The 19,488-nt window shown below is 36.1% G+C and overlaps 1 protein-coding gene across 4 annotated transcripts in view; it reads right to left on the bottom strand.

Moving 5' to 3' along the window:
- Positions 1–3,097: 3,097 nt before the first annotated feature.
- The window catches only part of LOC113402542 (UDP-glucosyltransferase 2-like), a 29,378-nt gene continuing 12,987 nt past the window's right edge, over positions 3,098–19,488 (bottom strand). Inside the window, exons 2-10 of one of the 4 annotated variants that reach the window (XM_064219698.1) lie at positions 8,659–8,802; positions 8,102–8,189; positions 6,826–6,991; positions 6,244–6,438; positions 5,793–6,012; positions 5,205–5,424; positions 4,619–4,838; positions 4,387–4,490; positions 3,098–3,293 (exon numbers count right to left, since the gene is read on the bottom strand). In XM_064219698.1, the coding sequence (XP_064075768.1) occupies positions 3,118–3,293; positions 4,387–4,490; positions 4,619–4,838; positions 5,205–5,424; positions 5,793–6,012; positions 6,244–6,438; positions 6,826–6,991; positions 8,102–8,189; positions 8,659–8,799 (1,530 nt within the window). In that variant the 5' untranslated portion in view covers positions 8,800–8,802 and the 3' untranslated portion in view covers positions 3,098–3,117. Of the gene's footprint in view, positions 3,294–4,386; positions 4,491–4,618; positions 4,839–5,204; positions 5,425–5,792; positions 6,013–6,243; positions 6,439–6,825; positions 6,992–8,101; positions 8,190–8,658; positions 8,803–14,022; positions 14,238–15,120; positions 15,225–16,348; positions 16,569–17,645; positions 17,866–19,106; positions 19,327–19,488 lie in introns of those variants that run through there. The other 3 variants (XM_064219697.1, XM_064219696.1, XM_064219695.1) reach the window with 3 other exon arrangements.

The following is a 19,488-nucleotide window of genomic DNA, read 5'->3' as shown; positions in this document are numbered from 1 at the left end:
GCATAACAATCATTTCAAAATGTTTATTAATAGATTGTGCAATATTGTACCATTTTTATTTGATAACATCGTAGTCACCGGATGTTACATAAATTCTGAATCATCGTGACTTTTGATTTTCGGTAGTAGCAGAACACGTGTATATATTTAGCGTACAGAATTGAAATAGATAAAAAAGACAAGTATATAAATTACTTTAAACAATTTACTAACAAACCGTAAATAGTTCTAACTTCGAATTTATCCATACTAATATACTAATGTTCTAAATGGGAAAGTAACTCTGTCTGCCTGTCTGTCTCGCTTTCACGCCAAAACTACTGGACCGATTTAAATGAAATTTGAATGGTAGAAACATAGTTTAGAGCCTGAGAAAAGACAAGCTACTTTTTAATTGAAAAAAAAATGCTGTAAATCAAAAGGGGGATGAAAAGTTGTAAGTTGTTGAAAATATTGTCATTTTTAGAACTAGAAGCATAAAACTTATATTTTAGGCTGTACAGTGTACACTTATAAACTAACATTTCATGACACCCACTAAGGAGGGAATTTTGGAAATTCCAACCCTAAGGGGGTGAAATAAGGGTTGAACGTTTGTATGGAAGTCCGTCGTTTTTTAAGTTGGAAACATGATACTTTATTTTTAGGATACTGCATTTTTAATCAGTAGATAAATATTTAAGCGTTTCTGCATATTCTACTCCTAAGGAGGTGAAATAAGGGATGAAAGTATGTATGAAAGTCCGTATTTTTTTAAGTTGGAAACATTAAACTTTATTTTTGAGATACTATTTAAAAAGGAGTAGATACCTATTTAAATGTTTCTGCATATTATACCCCTAAGGGGGTGAAATAAGGATTGAAATTTTGTATACAAGTCCGTCATTTTTTAAATTATAAACATGAGAAATTTATTTTTGTGTTACTGATTAAAAATGAGTAGATACGTATTTAAGCGTTTCTTGACATCCTACCTCTGAGCAAGGAATGATTTTTTTTATGGAAGTCCATCATTATTGAAGTTAGAAACAGGAAACTTTATTTTTGGGCTACTGATTAAAAACGAGTAGATACGTATTTAAGCGTTTCTGGATATTCTACCCTAAGGGCGGAAATACCCACCAATGTAGTATACAAAGAGGTATTAAATTAACGTAACATTTTAAGTTAATTTGTAAATATATTCATATTCTACGCGGGCAAAGCCGCGGGTAACAGTCTTAACATAAATAAATCACCAAATCATACATACTGAAGTAAACTACGTTCCCAGTTGAGCTTACAAGTTCAAATAAAACACAAATAACACTATTAACGAATCACAAGTCGCGCCAGTATCGACCTTACTGTTCGCGCCCAAATAGACAAAAGAATGTTGGTTTGTTCTAGCCAGTTGGACGGATAAAGGAATCTCCTAAATATATATGTATGTTCTTGGTAGGGCGTTGAGCACCGTCCGGTTAGGTACCACTCATCTGATCTTCAATTCGCCAAACAGTTTAGTACTGTTGGGTACCGGTTTGAATGCCGAGTTTTAATACATGCACAAGGGACATAACATCTTATTTCCCAAGGTTGGTGGCGTATTGGTGTTGTGTTGGTGGGCTATAGTGACTACTTATCATGAGATGGGCCTTTTTCATCCATAAATCTTTATAAAAAACAAAAAAAATCTGTCATATAGTTTACGATCGAAAAATCAGTGATGTTAATGTGCGGGTTTGAACTCGCTATCCTCAGCTAAGATTCATTTTTATTAAGGGTGGAAGGCAGCCTGGCGGATGACTACCTTTATTTATTCATTTAAAAACATATATTTTTTAATACTTTAAAATAAAATAGACTTCGTAACTTACACTGACAAAGATCAATTTTTAATTCAACATTCATGAATATCAAATGTAAACTAATTTAAAGATAATTGAATAAAGAGTAAGTTTCTTGCCGGTTCTGAAACGGTGATAGCTTTACATGGATTTACGCGGATTCGTTCGCACTGTAGGGGTTGATCGTTAGGGCATACAAAAGTAGCCTGTTGCTTCATGTTTCGGTCCAGTAGTTCGGCCTTGAAAGAGCAACAGACAGACAGAGTTACTTTCGCATTTATAATAGTATAAATGATTGTGGCAATACGTATATATTTAAGGCTATACTAATGTTAGCCGGACTTAGCCTTTGTAGAAGCTAATAACATTATAGTAAACGAGCAATTCGGATTCCGTTCCGGACACTCGTGCGGTACGTACGCCAAGTGCACCGCACAACGATCAGATACTAATAGGTCAGAACCGCGCCTACCGAAAGGTACGGGTGCTGTTTCTCGACGCAGCCAAGGCATTCGTTAAGGTCTGGCACAACGGGCTTATTTATGACGCAGGCCTGCCTGACACGCTCGGGCATAACACTCGACACTGCTTATCGAAATGTTCTTTTCGCTACAGCGTGAACGGTACACAATCGTCCACTCGTCCCATCAATAATTTTGAAAGATAAAGTTTTCCCTTCTAAATTTCATTGCCGAACATTAAAAGAATATACGAAACGCAAGGCAAACGAGGTTTAAAAGCAAGTGACGTCATCATAAACCCGATCAATCAGGATCGTTTTGTGTCACGTGACAAAAGTTTAACGGATTTTTAAATAAATAAATAACCATTTTTAAACTCATAATATATACTGATTACAGTAATTGACACTTTATTTTTCACATTGTCAAATAGCCTGTTGTATTTAATTAACACAATATACCTCTAATATTGGAAAAGAGTAACTAATGAGTTTCTTGCCGGTTCTTCTCTATAGAATCTATTGTCCGAACCGGTGGTAGCTTTACGTTAAATACAGTGTAAAACGGCTCCAAAGTGCCAGTAAAAGCGTACTTGAATAAAGTATATTTTGATTTTGATCCAAAGTTATGGTAAGCTGCGTAATCCAAGAGTACTACTGCATTTTTTGGTTGATCGAGGAACAGATATTGGTGAACCTCTATTTAAAATAGACAAATTAAAAATAAACAATCATAGAATTAAAAAAAATAAGGAGTTTGTGGTTTATGGTTTTGAAAACTAAAAATAAAATAAAAAACAATATCATTGTCTTTATTTAAATAAATTATTCTTAATGTCGTTTCTCTTTCCCGGTTTTGATACTTTTATCTCTCTTAAAACAACCGACGATCTTCTTAAACACTCTGTATATTGTATACAGTATGACGAGAAGGAAAGCAACCTGGTCCAGCATCCACAGCTCGTACCACGAGTAGAGGAGCGCCTTGGAGCGGAGATGGTGAGCGCCTGGAAATGAAAATAGCAACTTAAACTAAAAACAAAAACACATTCGAGTCTTCTAAACATACTAGCGACCCGCCCGGCTTCGCACGTGTGCAATACTGATACTAAATATACTACAGAATGTATGTGAAATATATACAAAGTTCACGGCTTTTTGTCAGACAATACAAACCGCTGTGCCCTTGCATTTCAAAACTGTAATATCTTCGAAAATATTAATTTAAATTACATGTTGTAAAGGGCCATATTGATCTATATTAAATGCACAATATATATAATAAATTTATAATGAAGGTAATTAATTGGATAAGGATTAATACTGTATTGCTTAAATACCCTTCGAAAATAACCAAGAAGTCAGCGTTGGCGCAAAAAATGTGTTTATTTAAGACATCATATCAGATAACTCTAAAATTATTATTTTTCTCTACTAAATTGTGCATGTATATAGACCTTTCTCTTGAATCGATCTATCTATTAAAAAAAACCGCATCAAAATCCGTTGTGTGATTTTAAAGATCTAAGCGTACACAGGGACAGACAGCGGTGAGCGACTTTGTTTTGTACTATGTAATTATGATAATGATAATTATAAGGGAAATACTGATAAAACCGTATCATTCACAACAGGAAGGTAGGTGTTATGAGAAATACTAAAAAAACAGGCGCAGATATTACTTACTAAAAACTAACTCGCGTAGTGATAATATATAAAAAAGCGTTTATAATTCGTGCAAAACAACAGCAGCATAACATGAATCGAAATCAGTGTCAGGGCCGGACGGTACGTTTAGGGGGCCCTGGTAAGACATACCTGAACGTAGACTTGAATTAAATTGATTGAATGGGTTTGATTAATTGCAGGACTCGCAGGGCTGCAAACCATACGATCTGTTTAATTTAATAAATTTGTGCATTCTTGCGCACTATCGTCACGGGGCCCTGGGCTGAAGCCCAAAAAGCCATACGGTAGATCCGGCCCTGATCAGTGTAATTATTATCAGTGTAACCTAAGATGAACGCTTCTTTCAACGAATCTGATAATAATATTCATACTTAAATAAACTAAACTATGAATTCTTATAAAAATATGTACCGTTGGTCTCGATGGCGTGTCTCACGTAGTGCTGTATGAGGTGAGTGGTGTTCACGGGGCGGTCAACGAACAGTTGAGACAGGTACTTCGCTCGTTTGTAGTATCTGTTATGATATTAATAATGTATTTATTATTGCCGGTGTAGAGGATAGAATGCGTATACTTATCATGCAAAGAGGCAAGCGGCCTATTTCGTCTAGATTATATTTAAATAGATAAGTAGTTACACCACCTGTCATTGCTCAGCATTTCTTTCAAGGCGTCTTTCAGCGGTCCCCCCATTTCTGGCGAGAAGTCTATCATCAATGCGTGTCCTCCTTGCACAGATTTCTGCGCGTTGGAGGGCTGGTCTCCGAACACGGGGATGGCAATGATGGGGACTCCGAACCGGAGCGACTCCAGAGTGCTCAGGAGACCACCGTGAGTGATGAACAGTTTCACATTTTTGTGAGCTGTAAGATAAAATGGCAACATGTCCCTTACGTCATTATTGTAGTTATAAGATTAATTAATTTTCGAACTGGTGCTTTTTATTCCTACTGGTTTTGCAAATGTTATGCGGTCGGCGAGTACTCGACTCAAGAATGATGTTGGGAGACAACCTATGGTATCAGAATACGTGTCTCTTTTGAGGTCAGATCCTTCTGGCACCGTCGAAGTTGGCAACAATATAATTTTACAATTCCCTGTTTACAGGTCAGGGTTCTTTCTTTTCCGAAACGTGGTAGTTTTTACATTGACCATCAAAATGTTAAATTAATTATTTAATCCCTACAGGTTGTACCAATAGCATACACAATAACATTTGGATAACTCACCAAGAATACTGGTTTGTGGCATCCAGGATCTAATGTGGATGTTCTTTGGCAGACCTTCGATATTTTCGTCGAACTTCCAAAGCACGGTATAGGGCAGTTCACCAAAGACTTTGATCAGGTCTCGTCTAGTATGTTCAGCTAGTGCTTTGGACTTGATGATTGATCCCATGCTGAATAATACCACACCCTGTGGGGAGGAGTCCAGAATATCTTGGAGATCCTGAAATTTTAAACAAACTCTCAAAAATATTTTTGGCGAAGAGGAGATCACCAGAGGACACTAATATGACACCCGAATGCTTTTGTGTTAAAGACGGAGCTCATTTTTAAGGCTATCAGAACGGTTTGTGTCACCAAATAGAACACATAATATTCATTTACTTTCATTGTTTCATGATCACCAATGCTTATAAGCCCTATAAGAAATGCATTCCAAAAGAGTATTTCGTACATACAATACGCCATCCATGGGAAGTAAGGTCTCTTGTACTAGCTTATTTGAAGTTCTTTGGTCGTCCTTTAAAACCGAATAAGGCGATTCAAAGCTTTGCTATTTGACGTATATAATCAAGCTAATATATTCTGTACCTTTGGTAGTGGGGGTATTTCTTCAGGGATGTGATATCCTCCAATTTCAACTACGTTGGGTGGTAGACTCTGAGCTGGTGAGAAAGAGGGATGCGAGTTGACGAAGAGTACGGAGATGTCGTGGATGGCTTCGTTGTAAGGAGGAAGAGTTACTCCTCGGGCTTTTGCGAAGGGGGAGAAGTAGGTTTCATAGTCGGACTTTAACACTGAGTATTCCAATCTGGAAGAAATATTTTAATCAATAAATTGGCATTATAAGAAGAATATGTTATGCCTCTTGTGCGTGTAGTTATAATGGCTCACCCATCCTTCAAACCGGAACACGATAATATGAATCATTGTTCTTGGCGGAAGAATATTGGGTGACTGCAGCGCTGACACGTAGTTGTATCACCATTGCGCGGTATCGTACAAATAAAGCACGTATAGTTTAACGTAATAGAATACTTACAAAGATCCTGTCGACATTAGCAAATACAATAAAGTATTTTGGAGGCGGCTCCCAAAGTTCATGGGTATGGGCGAGTCAATAAAAAAGGCTGGTATCGTCGGTACGGATCTAACTGTGTCCACCAAGCTTTCCATGTGCGTGTGCATCACCATAGAGTTGAGTAGGATCCATGGTACTTGCTGAACGGCTGCATATCTGGACAATATAAGAGATACTTAAAAAAAATACAAATTGGCGCTTACAAAATTTCACAAGTATGAATATCAAATCAAATTAACACTATTGTTATCGCTGTCTTGTGGGCGAGCCTATTTAGTAAGAGCTGAAAATAGACCAGGATTCGAAGTTCATGTCGAGCCTATTAAAAGTTTTTGGGCGTGTCATACAGTTCCCACTTAGTGGTCCGGAGCTTGAAAGAGAAATACATTCCTCATCATCGATTAAAATCCTCCTATCCACCAAATACTTCAATCTTGGATATTTTAAAATGTCTAGCTCATCGTTCAACGATTCACCAGCACGCTTGGTGTTGCCACATGCAGAGTTCCGCTCTAACATTTTACGGGCATTAACAGAACATACCCAGAATTAGTATCCGAGAAGAACCACTCCGTCACAACCGCATCAAATTTTTCCTTGAGCAACACCTCCCTGACTTCTGGAGTTGCTATTAAATCCCTGGATATGTTCCTCGCGAGCTCCATGACTACCGCTATACTTTGCTTTGATTTATCTGTCCGATCATCAGCTGAAAAGTCAGTCGAAGTTAAGAGATGCGAGACAACGACGTTTCGAGCAGAATATTATTCAGCACCTGTAATGTAAGTAATTATAGACAGTTCTATCGCCTCGTGCGTACACGCTGCGCACTTTAGAAGGACAGGAAGGTAAGGGTGCCTCCCTAAGCCCCTCCTTGCTAACATGATTTAGCACGGTTAATAATAATAAACACGGAATACACAGACCTCATGTTTCTTAAGATTAAATACCTTCTCAACCGTTTTGTGATTCTACAGTTATTGCAGACGATTTGCGGAAAATTCTCCGAAAACAATTCACCGAGAACAATTCACCGAATCACAATTCGTGCATGTCAACTCATTAAATGAGCAAATTTTACGGAGTATTCAATCCGCAAGGGTGACCGAACTCTCTGTTATACGAAAAGTATCGACGATCCTTACTTATAAAGGTTTTATACTAATATAAAGAATACAAATTAATAAATTTCCACTTTCAGCCGCACCCGGAGTCAAAGAACGTAATTGGCGACGCCAAAACCTGGCCAGAATTCATACGGCGAATATTTTGAAATCGTAATTTCAACGATCATTAAATCAGAAATACAAAAAAAAAACTACAAACAAATTTGAAGAACGAAATATACAAATATATATATATATATATAATAAATACTAAAAAATAAAAAAAATGGGTGGATGAATCCGCTAGGTCCTCGTTCGTTGATTGCGGGTGTTTTCGGAGAATTTTCCGCAGACGGCCAATCCACCAAGTAAAACATAGTTGTTTGCCAGATGATTGTGAGCTACCCAAGCACAAAGCCGAAGATTACCAAGGTTAATCTCAAAACTATTATCATTAATACTTGTATGCCATAAAACTTGTTGACTTCAGACAGGACATATTAAATACAGATATTATTGTATTTAACTAACGTGACTGTATTTTTAAATGTTGAAAAAGAGTAACTACTGAGCTTCTTGCCGGTTCTTCTCGGTAGAATCAACATTCCGAACCGGTGGTGGCTTCGTTTAATATAGTTTGTTAAATGACGATTCAAAAGTGCTTGTAAAAGCCTACTTGAATAAAGTATATTATGATTTTTTTTTTGATTCACCTTCGGTTGGCATCTTTATGTGACTAACATCAATGTACTTCATGTTTTTCACTGGTTTCGATTCAGGGTAGTGCGATATGAATGTTATCTGAAAAATAAATATATATTTTCCAAAAATGCAGCATTTTCCTGTCTGTGTTTATATAACATCAGTCCAAGCGATCTTTTAAAAGGTATTGAAGATTTAAACGCTGAATACGAGATTCATTATAAAAAATATACCAAGCTCTCGAAAACTTGGTGTTTAATGAAAGTTTATGCTTATAATTTTATATATTCCAACCACAAGAGAACACAAGATAAACAACATTTGACATCGAATAGACGTGATATCATTGGCCGAGAGCTTGAATAGTTTATGATTTACTTTATGGATTTTCGAAAAAATTACGTTTTCAACGTAAACGAAACTGTTATCGGAACTTTGGACAAAAAATTAAAGTGGATATAAGTTGTTTACACGAATATTGTTGTTTTATAAATAAAGATATATTAGTCAAGAGCTGCTATTATTGCACAATATAGCTGAGCTGAGATTAAAAATAAATAAGAATTACCTGATGCCCAGCTTTCAAGAGCGGATCCACGATGCCCTTCATCAGATGGTAGTGGCTTTTCGAAGGCACCGATTGAATACATAGGATGTTGTAACCAAAAGCCGTGGCGACGACTGACAGGAACACTAGCACTGACTTCATGGTCTGAAAGACATTTTTTTTTATTTCAGAATACTGTGTAGAGTCACGGAACATGACACTGAGGCTCTGTTGTCTCCATTGTATAAGACCACATTATAATGTAATACTTAATATTATACGAATTATTATTATCTGTATATTGCATTCGAGTATCTGTCACTTTGTATAATAGTTTTATAATATTTTCTTTTTAATCTGTCAACATAAACATTGACAGATTTGACAGATACTCGTGGCGGGAATATTGATTTGATGTACAGTGTTATGGGTAATTCTACGTATTCCTGTTAGGAAGTGATAGGGGTGATTTATTGCGATAATTTTAACCCCCATATGCATTATGCAAAAGTGTATCATTTTTGAGTTTGACTTTTTTTAGATTTTTTCAAATTTAGTCAAAAATGCAACCTCAAAAATTAATTTTAAAAAAAATCTATTAAAATCTCTGTTTTGCTACTGAATTATAAAAACGAATAAATACTGGGTTTTTGTCAATATTAAAACCATAAAAATCGGTCCAAATTTAAAAATGCGAGGTGGAAAACGATATTAATTCAATATTTTTTTGATTTTTTTCTCCACAAAAATACCTTAAAAACAAAAAAAATCGTTATGAAACTTGTCCTGCAGAATATTTAAAAAACATAACCGTTTTCTTAGCTCTCCAAAAACGTATAACAACTAGGAACTTATTTCAAAACAACCGAAATAAAATGACCACAAAGGACGCTGGTGGAAATTTGTATTCGAACAAAACTTTATTTCGCTCTTTGAATGTCTCGCAAATAGATTAAATACACACCTAACCAATGCAAGATTGATCTCGTGAGTTTCCTTATCACCGGCTACCGGATATATCAGTTTTTAATAACCGAATCCGGGAAACAGGTGGTGTTCAGAGACGCATTAAGCATTAATTTAGGAGTCGTGTCCGATTCCGACTTAATGACGGCAATGTAAGGAAGGGTTAATATTTCTTACAGCGCCAATGTCTATGGACGGTGGTGACCACTTACCATCAAATGGCCCATTTGACTGTCCGCCTACCTACATCATAAAAAGAACAGTATGAAAATACGGCTAACCTGTGTTACGGAGTACAGTGTTTGAATATGTATTGTAGTATCTTAAGATAACAATTTTTGGTATCAGTCTCGTACTTGTTGGCCGAGTTTAAAGGGTATTGTTATCAAGTCGCCCTATTTGATGTATCGATGCGATAGCGTTTCCGGTTGTTCGTTGTTTTCATTCGATCGGTTGTATTGAGCATGTCGCGACTGCCTCTCGAAGCGAGTCGAGATCTACTAAAAAAAAGATGGGTGCCTCTCTCGTGTGGAAAATTGTAAACATTTTAGATTTTAGAATAAAAACATGAAACTGTTAGGATAATAAAAGTAAGTGAATTGTCTAAACCTGGTGGTGTTTCAAATTTTCTCGAAAACGCTTAGTTTTCCGAGAAAAAGTGATAAAAAAAATTTTACTGGAAATTTTCAGAGCTACAAATTTAATAGCCACATTTTTTCCGTAATTATGACCACTCACGAGATAATCGTGACAAACTGTTTGTCGCGTTGTTGACCTTTGACTCTGGATAACTTCTTTAGCGGCACATGGATCAATGGGAACTTTCAAGGTTCATCCAAAAATCCAGCTTTCCCCGAATTTTTCCGAAGTGCAATGTCTTTATTTCCTGGACTACTATACATTTTATAATTATTATAAAACGGCTAGTGTCAACCAGCCCGGCTCATGTTATAGGGGGCAAACGAGCAGGAGGCTCACCTGATGGAAAGTGATTACCACTGACAATGGACATCTGCAACACCGGGGGGCTTGCAGGTGCGTTGCCGGCCTTTCAGGAAAGAGTACGCTCTTTTCTTGAAGGTTCCCAAGTCGCATCAGTTCGGAAAAACTGCCGGCAAAAGTTCCTTCCACAGAGTGGTTGTGTGAGGCAGAAATTGTCTTGAATATATATATAGACATATATATATATATATATATATATTATATATAGGTGGTGCGGGTGAAACTTGGAATTTTACCGAGATGTCCGAAGGTGAAATTCAGCATCCGGGATTAATCAAAACAATTCCTCGGACCATTCCCCGTGAAAAAATCGTTAGAAGATGCAGAGTGATCTAACATCTCTTCGCAAAGCCAAAGGATCAAGCAGATCGGAAAGCTTGATCGTCGATAATTCGAGCCGCTCTGCGTTGGATACGATCAATTGGAAGGTGGTACTGGGGAGCACCCGCCCGGATGTGAGAGCAGTACTCCATGTGTAGCAGTAATCGCAAAAAAAGCGCAGCATACATTTTAATTTACTCGTAATACCATAATACGATCAGTTCTTATACGTATCGCACACCAGTATCAAAATTCAAATTCAGTTAACTACTAGAAATGATTCGCACTATATAAGTTTGTAAATGGCGTTGTATTTGAATAAACAAATATAAATATATATTTGTCTCATTCAACTTTCAATTTGTTTATGAAATATAAACGTTACAAACAGGGATAGCCTTATCTTTTTGCTGTCGCATCCGAGTTCACGATCGCTTTACTCTGATATGTATAGCACAAAACGGATAAAAATATGCTCTTCACTAAATTAATATTGACAGAAATTCAGTAAATTAAACATTAGGAACGGCTCGGATTTTCATTCAGGAAAATTATATATATTTTTTTATAATTTCAACTAAAAAGAGTAGTTTATTTGATAGCATTCAATAAATATTTCTAAAATCAATAACTAATTTTGTTAACCGTCAATTTAACACATCACTAATATTTGTAACAAATTTAAAACTATGAAATAATAAAAAAAAACCTACTTACTCGACTTAAACAGTTTTCTAATATAACAACACAGTCAAGGAAATTACATTCCAAATTTAAACTATTCCATTTATAATTTAAAATTCAAACGACCGATCGATTCCACGTTTAAATTTTTACTGAAGCGTTCAAAACAACAATGTTTATCAATGAAACAGATCATCATTGAGGTATATAATCTTCGCATAACAATATAACGCCTAATCTCGATATATTTAAGTTTATATTACAAAATGTTTGTTAATAAATTGCGCAATATTGTACCATTTTTATTTGATTACATTGTAGTCACGCGATGTTACATAAAGGCTGAGTCACCGTGACTTTTAATTTTCGGCAGTAGCAGAACATATATGTATATACATAACGTACATAAGTGAAATAGATTAAAAAAGTCAAGAATATAAATCACTTTAAATAATTTAATAACAAACCATAAATAGTTCTAACTTCGAATTTATCTTAACATAAACAAATCACCAAGTCATACGTACTGAAGTAAACTACTTTCTCAGTTGAGCTTACAAGGCCAAATAAAACACAGCAAACACTTTTAACGAATTACAAGTCGCGCCAATAACGACGTTACTGTTCGCGCCCAAATAGAAAATAAAAATTTATTAGCTTCACTTGTAACTAACTATGTTACATACACAGAAAATCTTGGAATCTTAATTTGAGCCACTTCCCGGTCTTCGATTAGGATGAAATTTTGCACACGCTCTGAGTTCTGGTGACAATACATGACTAGCTAAGAAACATCATTACAAATCCAATATGGCGGCCTCCCCGAGATGGCGGACTGGCTGTTTCAAATCCACCCCCATGATATGTATATCAAATGAAAGGGTTTGCTGTCAGGAATACGAAAAAAATAGTCACGTCACTTAAATCCAACATGGCGGACATCCAAGATGGCGGATTGGCTATTTGAAATGCATGATATGGGTATTAAATTAAAGGATACTAAAAGCTAAAACCATGTTTTTTAGTGTTATATATATCACTGATTTAGACACTTATTTATATTTTAAAAGTTCGTATTTTTATTTACATTTCTTTGTTAACATTTAACAACATATATTATTTTCCGCTTTCTTCTTCTAGTTCTTCTTTCCGATATTGTGTAACCCGCCCTCGAAAGGACTTGTTCACATGGGCTTGAGGTTACAAAAATATTACAACAAGCTATGAATATTTGACTATGAATTGCATAGAGTGATTTTACTTGGTAGGTACCACCCACTCATCAGATATTCTGCCGATTCACAGGATTAAAAATAAAAACAATTTGAATATGGCGGCGCATGGTGCGCCATCTTGTTTATTCATACTGGTTGGAAAAGAGTGTCAATGGGAGTTGAACGGCACTCTAGTGAAGCATCGCGTCGATGCTAGCGCGGCGGCCATTTTGGATCGACGGTTACATTCAAGATTTCCCGCGCACCACGTATGCGACGAATCGCTAATTTCCAACATTATCTTTATTCTTTTGTAATAGATTCAGTGATTTATATGTGTTTGTGTATATGATTTATTAACGAATCGATATTGATGACTATTGTGAATATATCTGTGTGATTGATTTGTTTAATTAAAAACTTACTGAATTTGTGGATCGTTCATATAAAATCGTTTGAATATACGCCCACTTATCTCGAATAATCCTGATATTGCCAATAAAATGTCTATAAATATTTAAATTTAAAAATGAAATAAGTAGATAATTTTCCGGGTTAATTAAAAAAGTCGATTTTCACAAGCATTTTGTATAACGCCGAGTTATATTCAACATAGCAGGTTTATTACCACAAACGACTCCAACGAGTATTCGAAATTTGTCTTAACCTACAAAAACGCGTATCCAATTTGAAATCTTATTTATCCAAAGTTAAGGCATGTTTTTGAACTCAACTTGTAGTCTTTTAATCGATTCATCCTTTCCTTTGAGGTTTTCAGTACTTAATCGAATCGTGTTAGAACGTTTTTAATTTTAAGCAAATAAGGAAGTGTTACTGATGTTCTTATTTTAAAAAGTACTGCTATATTTAAACGTCCGTCTCAATACACAGTTCGAAAAAAAACTTCGACGAATGAACACGAGCAAGTAAAGCCCTCAGTATAGCTACTGAGGAATCTATCCGATCCGATGAATCAAAAAATGATTATTGTGGGTGTAAAAGCCTACTTTAATTTGGATTTCCAAACTTATGGTAAGCTGCAAAATCCAAGAGTACCGCTGCATTTTTTGATTGATCGAGGAACAGATATTCGTGAACATCTATTTAAAAAAGACAATTAAAAATAAACAATCATAGAATAAAAGAAAATTAGGAGTAACTTTGTGGATTATGGATTTGAAAATTAAAAATAAAATAAAAAAACCAATATCATTGTCTTTATTTAAATAAATAATACTTAATGCCTTTTTTCTTTCTTGCTTTTGACAATTTTATCTTTTCTAAACAAACCTACGATTTTCTTAAACACGCTGTATATTATATACAATATGACGAGGAGGAAAGCAAACTGGTCCAGCATCCACAGCTCGTACCACGAGTAGAGGAGCGCCTTGGAGCGGAGATGGTGAGCGCCTGGAAATGAAAATAGCAACTGAAATAAAAACCTCATAAATAGAGCTAATTTGAACAGGACCGCCCGATGGTATGTGGTCACCACTGCCTATACACATCGGTACTTTAAGAAATATTAATCATTCCTCATATCACCAAACTTGGAAACTAAGTCGTTATGCTTTTTGAGCTTGTTATACAACAATACTGTATTGCTGTTAAGAGGTATCTACCCAGATGGAGCTATTTACTAAACAAATACAACTATTTCAATAAGGAATTACCTTGGTTCTAGAGCCAATATGGACCAGCGGTATGGACCACGTAAACCTTAATTCAAGATTATGGTACAGATTTTCTTATCCGGATTTTATAAGTTTAAATTCGACCAGAGTTCAAAATGGTTAAGGAATACTTCATGAGGAAAATTGGAAATTCACATTTGAGAAGATCGTCGAATTATTTATTTTATTTTTTTATTTATTTTTTATTTTATTTATTTTAGGGAAAAATACAGCATAGTATAATACATACAATTAATACCAAAATAATTCTAACATATGCCAAAAAAAGTTTCCACTGTTGCATTAAAACATGAAGTGAACTAAAAGACAAGTAATAAAAGTAAAATATTATGAAAGTATATGAAATAAGGTTATCAAACATGAATTATTCCAAGATTAACAAAAAAAAGATACAAAACAATAAGCTTCAAATAATATTAATGATAAATAGTGTTTTTTAAGACTCGTAAGAACTTAAACAGATTAACGTTAAATATATCAACATTACTATAATATTTAATTAAATATTAGCTGAAAACTCGGAACCTCAATATGAGAGATCTTCGCTCAACTGTGGGATGTTAACAGTTCGTTAAGTTAGGTTAGACAAGCTGACTCACCGTTGGTCTTGATGGCGAGCCGGACGTAGTGCTGTATGAGGTGAGTGGTGTTCACAGGGCGGTCAGTGAACAGTTGAGACAGGTACTTCGCTTGTTTGTAGTAACTGTGATATTAAATATTATTTAAGGGCCGGGTTTAACAAAGTGAACCAATAATATCATAATCAAAATATTCAAGTAGGCTTTTACAAGCACTTTTGAATCGTCATTTAACAAACTATATTAAGCGAAGCTACCGCCGGTTCGGAATGTTGATTCTACCGAGAAGAACCGGAAAGAAACTCAGTAGTTACTCTTTTTCAACGTTTAAAAATACAGTCATTTTAGTTAAATACAATTATATATGTATGTTATATTTCCTGCCTGGAAGTCATCAAGTATTAACTCCTTGTTTTTTTATTCTGTATACATCAAATTGATGGGTTCTTAATTAATGGCGCTGGTGAGAGCCTCAAGCGTTTCCCTTATAATGACGTTTAAATGTGATCCAGCGTTGCAGAACTATCGATAGTTTGATTATCGATAGTTGACCTCGAAAACTATTCAGTATATCGATAGTATCGATAGATATACGTGAGCAATACTATTGATTATGGCAATACTATCGATAGTATCGATAGTTTTGGACTATCGATAGTTTAGGTTAAAAGTATTAGTATCGATAGTATTGCTCATGGGGAGCTATCGATACTATCGGTACTATCGATAGTGTCGATAGTATTGACACGTGACAATACTATCGATAGTCTATCGACAGTGGACTATCGATATGCAACACTAGTGTGATTTGTGATCAAATTTATGGTACTGTCTTTTTGCTGTCAATGTTGAGACGGCAATTGTGTTTGCAAAGGATAACTATATATTTGTAAGTGTATAAAAGTTCAATAGTCATACTAATAAAAATACATTGTAAAGAATTAGACATATTTAAGTCAAATATAAGTGAATTCAAAATTAGTTTACGCAATACATTCAAACCTTAACTGTTTTAACCGATTTTATTTTAATTTGTCAATTGTTTTATCAGTTTTAAGTGGAAACTTAATCTTACCAAAGATGGGTTGTTTGCTATAAACAAATCTTAGGAGAGCAAGTGAGCAATTGGACAACCTGATGATAATTGGTCACGTCACCAATCATAGGATCTAAATTGATATTATGCTTTTACTTATACTGGCTCACTTAAACCACTTGGCCACGAAACAAACTAGTAAAGTCACGTAACCTGTCGTTGCTCAGCATTTCTAACAAGGCGGCCTTCAGCGGCGCCCCCATATCTGGCGTGAAGTCAACCCTCAGTGCGTGTCCTCCTCGCACACATTTCTGCGCGTTTGAGGGCTGGTCCCCGAAAACGGGGATGGCTATGATGGGGACTCCGAACCGGAGCGTCTCCAGCGTGCTCAGCAGACCTCCGTGAGTGATGAACACTTTCAAATTCTTGTGAGCTGTAAGAAGAAATGGAATTCACGTCAGTAGTCTTAAAGTGAGACGAACAGGGAAAGTAAGTCTGTATGTGTGTTTTTATTTTATGATATAGGAAGGCGGACGAGCAAATGGGCCACCTGATGGTAACTGGTCACCACCGCTCATAGACAAAGACGCTGTAAGAAATATTAACGATTCCTTACATCGCCAATGCGTCACTTTGGGAACTCAGATGTTATGTCCCTTGTGCCTGTAGTTACACTGGCTCACTCACCCCTTCAAACCGGAACACGAAAATACTAGGTACTGCAGTTTAGCGGTAGAATATCTGTTCAGTTGTTGTTGTTGTCTGATGTTTGTTGCACATTCACAGTTAAACATTGAACCCATTATTGGCGGTGGTAGGTTTTAGGTGTAAAATGTAGCCTAAGTATTTTAAGGCAAGCTTACTTCAAATAAAATTTTATCAAAATCAATTTATTGGATTAGCCGTTATAGTGAAACAGACAGATTTACTTTTGCATTTATAAAATTAGTTTAAATATATAATATAAGATAAATATTTAAAGATAAGAGTTGGACCCTAAAGGTGACATTTTGGAAAGGTAAAAGAAGCAGAGGAAGGCCATTGGCACGTCGGGAAGATGATATTATAAGGACAGCCGGCCCAAACTGGAAACAAATTGCCTAGGACAGAGAAAATTAGGTGTCTTTCGGGGAGGTCTTTACCCGATGTCTGGTCTCTGCAGATAATATTTGGTAAAAATAAATTGTAAAACTAGTTAAATGTAAAAAAATAAAATAAAATAATAATAATAATGAGTAAACATTAATTCTATAGATGTATATTTATTACATATATAATAAATTGATTTACATTCATTAAATAATACTTATTTATTATAACCGTACATCCCATGAACTAATACTTCAAGAAAGGCGTACTTATTACCCAAAGATCAGCAACGCACCTGAGACCCCCCCCCAGTGTTGCAGATGTCCGCCAGCAACGATAAACACTTTCCATCAGATGACCCTCATGCGCGTTTACAACCTATGTCATAAAAAAAAACTTAATAATATATTGAATATCTCACCAAGAATGCTAGATTGCGGCATCCAGGGTCTGATATGGACATTTTTCGGCAGACCTTCGAGTTTTTCCTCGAACTTCCACAGCACGGTGTAGGGCAGTTCGCCGAAGAGTTTGATCAGATCTTGTCTAGTCTTCTCTGGTAGTAGTGAAGACTTGAGGACTGATCCCATGCTGAAGTATACCACACCTTGGGGGGAGGAGTCTAGGAGATCTTGCAATTCCTGAAATTGTATCAGATGACATCAAAATTTGTGTGGTATTCTTTGTAAAACAAAAGCAAAACAGGTTTTTTCTGAGTGATATCTTCTGGTGAGTCGGTAAATCGCTTCGTTACGTAACGCGTTACAGCGTCAGTCTATCTGGCTTCCCTTTCTGTAACGCATATTGCAGCGGTAGGCAGACTCCTCTCTCACTCTAACCCATAGCGCTACCACTTCTGTCGGACGTCCCGATACGCACACGTATTTTTTATTAAACATTTATGAGCATCTACGATATAAATCGTGCAGATGTAAGTAGCTACCATCACCTACAGCCATGGCAATCTCGTTTATGATAACGTAGTCAACATTATTACGATCACAATGACCTGATAGATATTGGTATTGCAAGAAATATAACTTATCCTTATTCATACAACGTAAATGAACCCCAACCGTGGTCACAAGAATATTATCACCTGTATTGTGTTATGCCTGTAATTATACTGGTTCTATTTCTCTTAACTAAACACAGCAATATAAATAAGAGCAAATTAACCACCTGACGCTAAGTGGTCACCATTGCCCTTAAACATTGACACCTTCAGAATTATTTTTACTTGGTGGTAGGGCTTTGTGCAAACTCGTCTGGGTACCACCCACTCATCAGATATTGTACCGCCAAACAGCAGTATTCAGTATTGTTGTGTTCCGGTTTGAAGGGTGAGCGAGCGTAACTACAGGCACAAGGGATATAACATCTTCGTTCCCAAGATTGGTGGTGGATTGGCGTTGTATGGAATGGTTAATATTTCTCGCAGCGCCATTGTCTATGGGCGATGGTGGTGACATATCATCGTGTGACCCATTTGCTCGTCCACCAACATATATTATAAAATAAACGAAATAAATCAACCATCCCTTATATCTTCAATGCAGAATTACCCTTAGTTGTTGGTGCATGTTTTGTCCTTGGCGTTTGTAATTACACAGTCTCGATCGCTTCTCAAGCGGAGCAAAACGAGACTAAGTAAGTTTGGCAGTAACGAGTGGCTGTTCCCTACCCAACTGGGCCTGTAGAAAGCCCTATCACTGTGTGAATTTGCAACCAAATTTGGGTGCTCATTATATTGGTTGGTGAAAGTGTTTAACAAATAAATTATCTGATAATAACTATTGATTAAGACTTAATGTTGTTTTAAATATTTTATATAATAAAAATATTGTAATTTTATTTGTCTCTTAACTAATTAATCTCTTACCTTTGGCAGTGGGGGTATTTCTTCAGAAATGTGGTATCCTCCAATTTCAATAACATTGGGCGGTAGACCCTGAGCGGGGGCGAAGGAAGGGTGCGAGTTGACGAAGAGTATTGAGACGTTGTAGAGGGCTTCTTCGTAGGAGGGAAGGGTTACTCCTCGGGCTTTTGCGATGGGGGTGAAGTAGGTTTCGTAATCGGACTTTACCAGCGAATAGTCTAAGCTGGAAGAAATATTAGCTTTGAGTAACATTAAGTTAAAACACTTTCCGTTTATGGAGAAATATTTGAAGATATATTATTTATATTTATTTAGAATACGTAGGCGGACTGGCATATAGGCGTGATGGTAAGTGGTCACCACCGCCCAGAAGCATTGCCATTGT

This window comes from Vanessa tameamea, chromosome 29 (assembly GCF_037043105.1).
Source record: "Vanessa tameamea isolate UH-Manoa-2023 chromosome 29, ilVanTame1 primary haplotype, whole genome shotgun sequence".
Taxonomy (NCBI): domain Eukaryota; kingdom Metazoa; phylum Arthropoda; class Insecta; order Lepidoptera; family Nymphalidae; genus Vanessa; species Vanessa tameamea.
Note: the sequence above shows the minus strand (reverse complement) of the source record. Positions and strands in the feature narration are given on the sequence as shown.